Source organism: Hevea brasiliensis, chromosome 5 (assembly GCF_030052815.1).
Source record: "Hevea brasiliensis isolate MT/VB/25A 57/8 chromosome 5, ASM3005281v1, whole genome shotgun sequence".
NCBI classification, from domain to species: domain Eukaryota; kingdom Viridiplantae; phylum Streptophyta; class Magnoliopsida; order Malpighiales; family Euphorbiaceae; genus Hevea; species Hevea brasiliensis.
In genome coordinates this window covers 101,703,646-101,716,059 of record NC_079497.1, presented here as the reverse complement: position 1 = coordinate 101,716,059, position 12,414 = coordinate 101,703,646, and the positions used below count along the sequence as shown (strand labels likewise).

The following is a 12,414-nucleotide window of genomic DNA, read 5'->3' as shown; positions in this document are numbered from 1 at the left end:
GATATTCTATTGATGGGTAATGACATAGGTTTGTTAACAACTGTAAAGGTATGGTTGTCAAATACATTCTCCATGAAAGACTTAGGGGAGGCAACCTATATTCTTGGAATTTGCATCTATAGAGATAGAGCGAAAAGAATAATTAGTTTATCCCAAAGTCTATACTTTGAAAAGGTGTTAACAAGGTTTAACATGCTTGATTCCAAGAGAGGATTGTTACCAGTGAGACATGGTATCCATCTTTCTAAAGAGATCTCTCCAAAGACATCTGAAGAAAGAGATAAAATGGCCAGGATTCTATATGCTTCGGCTATTGGAAGTTTAATGTATGCAATGTTGTGTACTAGGCCGGATATCGCATATGTTGTTAGTTTGACTAGCAGGTATCAATCCAATCCAGGTTTGGAACACTAGATAGCTATCAAGAACATCCTTAAGTACTTGAGAAGAACTAAGGATTTATTCTTGATATATGGAGGTGGTAACTTGCAATTAGATGGTTATACTAATTCTGATTTTTAATCAGATATCGATGATAGAAAGTCTATCTCTGGGTTTGTGTTCATTTGTAATGGAGGCACAGTCAGTTAGAAGAGTTCCAAATAGAGTACGACTGCTAATTCCACTACAGAGGCTGAGTATATTGCTACATCAAATGCTGCAAAAGAGGCTGTTTGGATATTAGGAACCCTGGTCTCACCAGAAATCCAAACACATAGAAAGGCGCTACCACATTATCAGAGAGATAGTTGGGCAAGGAAATGTAGTAATACAGAAAATAGCATCAGTAAAAAATCCAGCTGATCCATTCACTAAGCCTTTGTCACAAGCACAGTTAGATTGACATCTTGAGAAGATGGGTCTAAGATATTGTAACGAATGGCTAGTGAGAGATTGTTAGTAGTATGCCCTAGGGCATATCATTTAGTATGTATCTTATACATATTTTATTAATAAAAGACATTTTTACTTTTTCATTTACATAATATATTTATGTATAATAGAAAAGGTCCATTGATATTTTGTTAGAAATTCTATTCTTAAGTTGTTAAGAATATGAGTGATAGTATTTCTAGCACAAAGTATCATAAATTGGTTCACAATTGAGAATACTTCACACAGGACATGACTTATCCAGAAAGATTGTATTCATGTTTGTTCCCAATGTATTTATATGAGATATAAGTAAGATGGAATGGTGAGTCTCATGCCATATAACAAACATGATATGTACTTATGCATGATAAGTAGGCCAAACTAGTGACATTTATGACAAACACATAGAGTTTACTCTTGTCAATGTATTGTCATAAATCATATCAGTGCATATAATCTTTAGACCTGAGATAGCACAGTTATCTTGTATATAAGTGGTTTGAGTTTGATACTGCTTTCATACTTGTACTGTGTATGGGTATATGGACATCTGTTGGCTTCTACTAGTTATATATAGAGGTAGGTGTTGATCAAGATGGAATCTGTTACCCTAAGTAAATAGGGATAAAATCCTATGTTCATTTAATTGTTCTTGATGTTTCAAGTTCCTGGCCAAGATAGATAGATTTAATCAGAAAAGAGTTTCTGATGAGAAAATCTTTTAATCAAGAACTGGAATTAAAGAGAACATAATATTCATAGCAAATGGGGTTTGACATAAACCATGACTCCAGCTCGAATTGAGATTTTGTAACAGAGAGATTCTAGTACATGGTAACATATGATTATAAGTTCATTTAAGGAAAACCTTATTACTGATTGGGTAGCTATGGCATGTTATACTAGGTGTTAACCATAGTCTATGTGCTACCTAAAATGATTTAGAGAAATCATTTATGGTAAGAAAGAGTTCTGATGATATTAAGAGTTAATATCATATCTCATTACCAATTAGTGATGAGCCTAGTAAGTTACACATATATACAAGTAATCACCAAATTAAATATGATTTACTTAATTAATTAAAGAGTTTAATTGATTAATTAAATAGGTTTGGTTTGCAATTAGATTGCAAAGTCCCTAGCATGGCTTGAAACCAAATCTAGGTTATTTGATGTATAGTATAAGTTAAATTTATATTTAAAGTGTTTAAATATAAATTTAATTATAAGAAATTAATTAATAGAGATTAATTAATTAATTTATATTTGATATAAATTGATTAGAAGAAGAGAAATAATTATTTTGGGTTGAGAACTCAAAATTAAGACACAAGAGTATTTTGGTCATTTCACAGGGTGACATGTGGCACCATGAGATGGTGACACATGGCACTACACATAAGCTTGCCATTTATCTTTTAATCATGTAAGATGATCAAAGATAAGATTAAATCTAAGTTTGACACTTGGCACAATGTGATTGGGTCAATTAAACTAAGAGCCAATTAGAAGGTGACATGTGGCAAGGGTTTTAAGTGGTGACCTGGCTATATAAGGGAAAAGATGAAAAGAAAAAAAATATATAAGCTGCTGTTCTTCGTAGGTGTCGCTACCCTTGGAGTGCTCTTCCTCTCTTCTTCTTCATCTCTCATCAATTCAAAGAGAATTGCCAACATTCTTTTGAATTAAAAATACTAGAAATCATTTCTGGTGTCCTGTATGCATCTATAACATCTCTAAAGGCAAAACCTACTTTTCTAATTAATTGGAAAGGCTTAAGAAGCTGTTCAAGGGGCTGCCATTGGTGATCTTGGTGTGGACAAGCTAGAGGGGCAATATCTGGTGTCCTAAGTGCATCCCGAAGGTGCCAAACACAACTGCAGTGCATCAAAAGGTTAGTGCACTTGTTCTTGATCTAATTTAGAGTTCTAAAGAACTAATATGTTAATTCTAAAATCTTAAATGGCAAATATAGGTCCAAAAATATATTAAAAGTGTTTTAATATGCTGTTTATCATTGAAATCAAATAGATAAAAATGAATCTTGCATGATGCAAGTGACCCTAGAAGAAAAATTTTGAATTCAATGATCTAAACTTATATTTTTCATGCTTCTGCTCCTTCAAGTTAAGCCCTAGGTTTATTGGTCCATATCAGATCATTGAACGTGTGAGTTCAGTAGCCTATAGGCTAGCATTACCACTAGAGCTGGATAAGATTTATAATGTATTTCATGTCTCGATGCTAAGGATATATAGATCAGATCCCTCACATGTCTTATCGACGAAGACCATTGATGTACAACCTGATTTGACATATGAAGAGGAACCAATAAAAATTTTAGTATGAGAAATCAAAGAGCTAAGGAATAAAAGAATTCCAATGGTGAAAGAGCTTTGGAGAAACCACAAAGTAGAGGAAGCGACGTGGGAGAGTGAAGAGATTATGAAACAACAACATCCGCAATTATTTGAATCAGGTAAATTTCGAGGACGAAATATCCTCAGAGAGGGAGAATTGTAATGCCTTAAATTTACAGACCGTATTCAGTATATTTTAGTGAGAATTCAAATATTGAATATGGTATATAAATTGGATTAAATGAGGGGTTAAATTAAAATTTTGAAAAAGATATCTATGAACTTTGTTGCAAAATTAATAAAATTTGGGGGGGGGGAGGAAATTAAAATTTTCCAACTTAGCACATAATTGAGTTTAATTAGAATCATTAAGTGTGATTGATTAAGTTAATTAATCACTAATTAAAGAGGACCAATGGCACGGAGACACATGATTAAAAGAGATAAATATCAAGATGCATATAAAAATAAAGAACTTGTCTTCTTCTTCTTATATAGCCGGTCAACTCTCTCTTTCTCTATTCCCCTCCATTTTCTTTCATCCAAGCTCTCATATAAACCCTAATTCAACAACCTAAGATGCTATTTTGTGATGAAATTGAAGGAATTGAAGAATAGAGCATGAAATCAAGGTGAAAGAGGAAGGAAGGATCAAGGTTGGTGAGCTGATTCAAGAGGACAGAACTGTTAGTGGGGAAAAACCAAGCTCAAACACTGATTTGGCTTGGGATTTTTGATGAAAAGTACTTGCAATTGGAAACAAATTTCTAGAATTAAGTTGTGGTAAGTGTTTGCCTAAGCTTGTTATAGAAATTTTTACTTTATGAGTCCTTGGTTGGTGGCTGGCAGGATAGTATATCTAGTGAGCAGTCTATGTTAATTTAATTATAAGTTGAGTTATAGAGCTCCAATTAAGATGTAATTTATACCAAAATTTTCTTAAGATATAGTCCTACAAATTCTATGTTTTGACCCGGACCTAATTCTTAGGGCAAAGTCATTGAAATTTTAGAGTAAATTGAAGTTGCAAAATTAGAATTCCTGGAATTTCAGTAACCAGTGTTGTGATCTCCAGGTAGTAAATAGGGCATATCTTCCTCTGTACAAATCCAATTGAGGTGATATAAGATGATTTGGAAACTTAAAACATAAGCCTAAAACTTTCTTTAGAGACCCTGTACAAAATTTGGGTGTAAAGGACTTGAATGTTGAGTGCCAATCTGAGTTGGAAATATAGAAACCTAGAATTCTCAGTATCCGTGAATAACAGGTGGTAATTTAGCTATAACTTCTGATTTAGGCCTCCAAATTAGGTAATTCTTAATTTGTTGAAAAGCTAAAATATAAAGAAACAACTTTCATGAAGAACAAAATGATAAATTCTGATTTTAACTTGTTTAAATCTGGACTCTAAAAAAAATTGTCCAGAACCTATCTTGGGATCAATGAAGTTGAAATATTGCTTAAGGACGGTTGTGGTTCAATTGACCATATCTTTTGATCCTTAAATCCAAATTTAGTGATTCAAAATTATAATTAAAGCTAAGACACAGAGAAATAACTTTTATGAAGATCAATTTGACAAATTATGACTGAAACTTGACTGAAATTAAGTTTTAAAACCTGTCCAGAATCTACCCTGTATTCTGGAAGTAAAAGGCAAATATGACCAGATCTTACTTATTTAGTCATAACTTGTGATCTATAAATTAGAATCAAGTGATTCAAAAACCAAATGAAAATTAAGACATAATTCTAAAATATTATAGAGATAGTATAAGCTAATTCTTGCATTTACTTGGTCTGATTTCTGATGGAAAATAGTATATACATTTAGGAATTTGTAAGATTTTGCCATCTTCTTCATTAATGCGAGTTATACATGTATTTAGTATGCTTGAATGCAAAGGCTATGCAAATATGGAAATGGCATGAGGATGTTGGCACACATATCTTGATAATTATGGGAACAAAGAATATTGAATGTTAAATATGAAAGTTGAGCCCAAGTAAGCCTAGACAGTGAGTATAGGATTGGATTGATCAGTACTGAGAATGAAAGCAAGTGTTATATCGATCAGAGCCACCGAGTGATCAGTACCGAGAATGAAAGCCGGTGTTATACCGGTCAAAACCACCGAGTGGTCAGTACTGAGAATGTAAGCTTGTGTTATACCAACCAGAACCACTTAGTGGTCAGCGCCGCAAGTCGCATTATCTAGTCTATGTACCGTCTGTCATAGGTTACTATGGGCACTAAAGTAAAGCTTCCAATTGTGATCAATAAGACAAAAATTTTAAATAAAATATAATAAAGGCTTACTAGTGAACATAAAGGACTATGGAGTTAATAAAGTGCATTTAACTTCATAAAATGGTATGATTAACAAGTATGGATTTATCGGCCAATATTTATGTCACGATGTTATATGATTACTTTTAAATTTTTAAATACTCTTGTATGAATATTATAAGCATATTATATGTTAATATGCATAAAGGAAATTATTTTATTTTAAATTAAAAGTTTACTACTAAGCTATTTAGCTTAGCACGAAGATTTGTTTTCTCGCACAGGTGAGTAGATAAAGAGTAGATTTTAGCTGACAAGAGATAGATTGGATCTGCAAAAAAGTCCAGAGTCACCTTATCTCAGACTTTTGGGTAGATGCGTCGTCATCATCCTCATTGTATATTTTTACTCATATGTGTGTGTACATTTATGTTGTAATAAATATTATGTAAACTTTATTTTGGATATTGTAATTATAAGTATGTAAGTTTAATTTAGCCACATGAATTGGTTAATAAAATTATAAATTAAAGATATTTCTTGTACATATGCAACTTAGGTGAAGAATTGATGTTGATGAAATTTGATGATTATTGTGTGATGAAAATGATATGGAAATTGAGGACTTAACAGGTTATGAATAATATTCAAATAGGTGAATTGTTAAAAATTTGAGGAAAACTTTTACAATTTTTTCTTTTAATAAAAACAGATAAATTATTGTAAATAAATTGGTATGAAATGAAGGATAATAAATAATGAAACAAAGATAGGTGCACCATGCATCGAATGTGATATCTCCTTCTCGATTTCATTGTAGACTAAGTAAGGGGGTGTTACAGTTTTCAAAGCTTGTGAGGTTTAGAGTTTGACCTTTGCCCATTCAAGAAGGAGACATGTGCTGCAGATTTAGCTTGGACCAATAGCTTATGAATAAACGGGTGTAGTAAGGCTTGTTTGACCCTTGCCCCCCGCACAAAGGAGTAGCATTGACAAAGAATAATGACACCTTTCTTGTCGGAGTGAACAGGGTTGCCTCCTTTTGGGGTTATCTTATTTAATGTCTACTGAATTATATGTCTCAATCGAAGCTAATCATATATATATTAAAAAAATTATATCAAATCCCTAAATAAAATTAGGTGTGTTAAAGTATTTAAGTTGAGGATATCATTTTTTTAAAAGATTAAACTAGATACTTAAATGTTAATTTCTCCTATATCAAATACCGATGTGAAATTCTTATCAATATTTGGACAAGGACTCGACTAGAACTAGGCGCCATAAACATTTTGTTAGCGTTTGAAATAGATATTAGAGTGATTTATATATGAGATTGAAATTTATAGATAAAAAAATATTTCAAAAAGTTTCTTACATTTAATTTTGTTGACTATTTAATTTCTTAAACGTTGATAAAGGGATTAAAAGGTGATTAATGAGAGTCAAAAGTGTTAATAATAATAAAAAATTAGGACCAAAAATGTTTATAATAGTGAAAACTCAAGAAAAAAATGGCAAAAGTTAAGAAAAATACATAAAAGAATGAAAATGTAGATAAAATTAAAACTTAAAAATTAACATGTTTTCTAAAATACGAGTACCAAATCATTCATTTTGCTATGATATAAGAGTTAAACAGTAATTTTTCCCCGACAAAATGTACAAGATTTTGGATGATTAACTCTCAAAGCAAGCTTGAAGCTTGAAACTAGGGGTCAAATTCATTCATTTTCCAAACTTATATTTCAATTAGAAATTGTTTGTTTAGTTGCCAAAGATCAAAATTGATTCAACATGATACAAACAAAATACCAACTTTTTGTTTCCTGAATCATTTCTCCAATCATCAAGGGCTTTTTTTCATATTTTATTTAAGCACCACAACATTAAACAGAATAAATCGGATTGAAATTCTCTCACATCCGATAAAATTGAAGGGTGGAGAGAATTAAAACATGATAGGTCATGTTCCAAATCCAAATTTAAGGGTGGAGAGAATTAATGCGTAAATTCAAAGATGATGCAAAAGAAACATATATATATATATCTCTTGCTAAAATTTTACATTTCCTTTTTTTACATTTCTGGAAGGTTACTTTGGTTAACTGAAAACAAAGACATGAGAATGAACAAGGAGTGACAAGTTGCAACCTTGCTCTATACAAGAACTTACAGAAAGCAGAAACTAACTAGTCTACTCAGATGCAGGGATAAACTGGCCCTTTCTAAAGGCTGAGCATACATCAATTTGGATTAACATTCTTGGCTCCTGGAACCGTTTCCTCCACAGTTTTCAACAAGCTTAAATCCTTCTTGGGTGCCTCAGTTTCCATCTCAAATCCTATAATACCAAAACAACCATTAAGTCCATTTTCAACGAGAGATGCTGATGCATCGGACTAGTAGTCTGCAAATTCTCAACATTGATATCATGATTACTGCAGTTATCATACTATAATGATAACAATACCCCTTATCATTTTGTAACAGCCTCAAGATTTATACAAAAGATTGAACCATACCATTTCGTTTCATCCCATTGGAAGGAGATGACCTGTTCTCTAATTCAGCGTCATAAGATTCCACAAACTCCTGAAATTGAACTTCCAAGCTAGAGAAATCTTCACCAGCATCAAAATCAAATGTATCTGGCAGCAAATCAGCCACATCATTGCCATCAAAGCCATCATCCTCAGTATTGTCATAAAAGCCTTCCTCATCCTGATGTTGACTAAGCCAATAATCACGGTACCATGTTGAAGTGGTAACTAGTTGCCACCATTCTGGGGAGAAATCCTCCACTCGACGATAAGCAGCAGGAATAAAGAGAGGGGCATCAGGGTTTAATGTTGACCTTCCTCCTGAAACTAGTGCCATCTGTCTCAAACGAGTCTTGTTTTACCTTTTTAATCTGCGACCAAAATAACTGCATAAGAAACAATTACATTGTATTTCATTTTCCATAATTAAGCTTCAACAAAATCTTGATTCTATTCCTTCACAAACCGACCTTTTTCTCTAACATTTATATCACAAAGATTTACCAAGTACATCATCCTTTTATTCCCAAATATAGCACATTTAATTCTGCTAGCACACTATAGAAGGCTATTGTTTACACATTCTACAACATCACAACAGACAAACAAATGATAAGCTTAGAAAAAATTTTAGCCAAAATAAGACCCAGATCAAAGGATGAATTAAAGGCTAAGATCCATTGAGTTTAAAGAATTTTCTTAATCCATCACAGACCCAAATAAAGCATTAAGCAAATAATCATTTCCAAAATTACAAAGATCAATCTATACAATTCCAAAACTAGAAAACAAAACAATGTCAAAAAAAAAAACAGCTCTTAATTATTATCAATCCATTATAGGCATTCTTTCCAAGACTTTCTATATGATCAAGTTACATCAAAGCAAAATCGTCCGATCATCGAAAAATTCCAGCTAAATTAAATTGCTAACCATGATCTACACAGCCATATCAATAATCAAACTAGAGTTCTATCAAATCGCATAAAGCAAAGTTCTAATCGCAACAAAACACACCACAATCTGAAACAAGAAAAAAGGAACATCATCGCACAATAAGATCTCATTTAGCTACCAGATCACAAATATAAACCGATCAAGATGGTCAAGCTCCGTTCGATCACGTCTTCTTTCAACTCCATTGCATTAACAGAGCTTAATTCTACACTTCTCAACAAAACAACCTTTGAGACATTCTACTTCATTTTCCGTTCATTTCTCTTCATCTTTCGCAGCAACCAAACAACAACAAAACGAATTTCAAAGAAATCGATTGAAATTCAACAGACACACAGATCTAAACGACCAAACACCAAAAACCAGAATCGCTAAACAACATCGTCACATAACAAAGAAGGATCAGATTTGAATTTGATACCTTTAGCGAAGAAAATATCTGAGTAGAACGTTGGTTAGGACAATTCAGCGTGCGATACGCACGGGAATGAGCAGGGAAAGTATTTATAGGGGCGGAGGTCTAAGCCAGGGTGGTTCGGATTAACGAGGCTTAGGTTCGGAAGAGCCAAACCAGCCCCTTGATTTCGTGGAAATTCAACTATACGGCCTGCGGGTCCTTAGAGCCGGTGGTTGGCCGGTCCCCGTCAGAAACGCGTTAGAAGTTTCTTTTTGACTCGTTGACATGATATTTTAAAGCGTGTTATAAGGTTAATATTTATAATATAGCGTGTTGGGTTCTTATAATTTATAAATAGTATATATAGCTAAAGTTACGCGCGTACGGAAATAATATGATAATTTAAGCACGAGAATATCGTGATAAATATGATGCTATTTTTTATGTAAAATTAAAAATAATGTGAAATTTTTATTTTAATTGTTTTGTAATTTTCATGAGTAATCTCTTCTTTATAAAGACTTGTGTTTACCATTTATTTGCAATTTATTTTTAAGAAAATCAAAATTATAGTTTTCATTAAATGGAAAAAAAATATAAATTTGAAATATAAAATTTTTATATATAAGAAAATTTAAGATAAATTACTTATATAAAATATAATATTAATTATTTTAATTTGAATGACTTGATTGTATTAGCCGAGCATATGAGTTGGTCATTTAATAGAAAGCACGTTTTACTCGAACGTAATCTATTACTGTTCAACTCTACGATCTTTCTTCAAGTTTATATAAAGATTAGCAAACTTTAATATCCCCATGAAAAGAGAAATCTGTACTTCCTATTATTCCACTCCTACCCAAATAACAAATCAAACACCAAATCATTGTAATGGAGGAAACAACAAATCTTTATAAATGAGGAAATACCAAATTCTAATAAAGGAAGAGATAACTAATTTGTCAAATGACTTGAAGACAAATATAAATATATTCTAAAAGGGTATAGTGAGAAAGATATAAAATAAATATAAAAATCACAAAGAGGAAGAGAGACAGGGACAATCATCGGTGAAAATAATCATTGACAGTCACCCTAAAAAAACTAAGAGGAAGAAGAGAGAGAGAGAGAGAGAGAGAGAGAGAGAGAGAGAGAGAGGGGGGGGGGGGGTGGCTAGGGTGTGTATATAAAAGTTTTAAAGAAGAAATTTTGATTATATGAGAGCAAATTAAAAATTATTTTAAGAAATATATTTTCAAATCAAAATTTTGACGTATTATTCTTAAATGTAAATTAATTATATGAAGAAACTTGAATAACCATGTGCTAATTTGATGTTAACTACATCATTGCCCTTAAAAAAAATTATTGTGAAGATAAATTTTAATGGTTATGTTTGAATTTTAGTTGTTATAATAGAATTGTTTTTAAACTTAAAAACTGTAATATAAAACCCTTTAAATTCTAAAATTTTACATAATAAAATCCTTTTGACTCTCAATAACTAATTTATACAATCCAAAGTGACAGTAACGTAGGCAATTCTCTTTCCTTCATGCGACAGTGGCAAAATTGACTATAATTTTCTCTGTAGATTAATTATGAAATAACAACAACTAATTAGATGTATAGCAATTGATTAGAGGGACTTAATATCAAAAAACAATAGTAACTGTATATATTATCGTTACTATGAATTGTATAAAACTTAAAAAAAAATTAAGAAAGTTTTATATTATATTTTTATGTTCGAGAATATTTTTATTATAACTCTTAAAATTTAGAAACAACTCTTGAAATTTATTCAATAAGGCAATTGCTACAATGTAATATTTTATATTAATTCATAATTATATTTTAATGTTTTAATATTTATAATCAAATCTTAACTTCTAATTAAATTTGTTAATCCTAATTCCTAAATGAACATAATAATTGTTTTTAATATTTATCTATATATGTCGAAAAGAGTAAAAGAGATCCTTTAATCTCTCTCAAATATTATTGTTTAGCTTTTATTAAAGCATACTAATTTTATATCTTACTCGCACACATTATTCACATTTAATATGAGATTTTAAAAGAGTAATTCAACGTTTCGCCATATATGTATTTATTTAAAAAAAAAGTTTTATTATAATTATATTTGATAAAAAAATTTATTTTAAAGTATTATTTAGATGGAAGTTCCATTGATTTGAGAATTTGTTTGTTGCATTAATGAATCAATATTTTCAATTCATAATAAAATTATATAAAAAAAATATGATATAGCATAAAATATTGCCTAACTTATATATGTATATAATAATTATTCTTCAATTGAGATGATAATATCATATCACTTGTCTATTTAATATAATATAAGCTGAATTCATTAGTTTATCACCGAATTTAAAAAAAAAAAAAATTTCTGGTGGTCTCTTAACTTTTAAAATATTTCATTTTATATTTAAACTAGCATAATATCCATGCGATATATGGATAATTTATAATTTTTATTTTTTAATTTAATTTTTAATTACATCTTAAATAAGATATTATTATTAAATTAATTTTAATTTTAATTTTTTTATTTAATTTAATTTAATAAAATTTTATCTATTATAATAATAAATTTTTAACTAATTTATGATGTAATTAATTAAAATATCTTTTTAATTCTTTTTATACATATATTAATAGTAATTTTCATGATTATTTTGTTTAAAATGTAATAAAAATACTTTATTTAAAGAATAATTTAAATTTTATAAAATTTTTATATTTTATCTCATAATTTATATAAATTGATATTTATTTTTTTATAAATTATAGAAAATATATTAAATTAATAAGAAAATAATATTATTTTAAAAAATATAAATATAGTATTTTTTGTTATGAATATAATAAAAAAAATTAAATTATTAATAATGAATTGAATTATTTAATTTTAATAATAATGAAAATATATAACATTATTATTGATTAAAATAACATT

General features: G+C 30.0%; 1 protein-coding gene across 2 annotated transcripts; it reads right to left on the bottom strand.

Moving 5' to 3' along the window:
• Positions 1-7,580: 7,580 nt before the first annotated feature.
• LOC110660329 (protein EARLY RESPONSIVE TO DEHYDRATION 15) lies at positions 7,581-9,619 on the bottom strand. 2 transcript variants are annotated; one of them, XM_021818596.2, is made up of 3 exons: positions 9,453-9,619; positions 8,057-8,445; positions 7,581-7,875 (listed from the first exon to the last, which is right to left on the bottom strand). In XM_021818596.2, the coding sequence occupies exons 2-3, from the start codon at positions 8,409-8,411 to the stop codon at positions 7,778-7,780; spliced, it is 453 nt and encodes a 150-aa protein (XP_021674288.1). In that variant the 5' UTR covers positions 8,412-8,445; positions 9,453-9,619; the 3' UTR covers positions 7,581-7,777. The 2 variants fall into 2 exon arrangements, with proteins under 2 accessions (XP_021674288.1, XP_058003247.1); XM_058147264.1 differs by having other exon boundaries at positions 8,057-8,460; positions 9,453-9,590.
• Positions 9,620-12,414: the final 2,795 nt, after the last annotated feature.

Coding starts and splice junctions, on each gene's coding strand:
- LOC110660329 (XM_021818596.2), bottom strand. CDS start 8,411: ATGGCACTAGTTTCAGGAGGAAGGTCAACATTAAACCCTGATGCCCCT. Junction 7,876..8,056: donor CAATGGGATGAAACGAAATG/GTATGGTTCAAT, acceptor TTGGTATTATAG/GATTTGAGATGGAAACTGAG.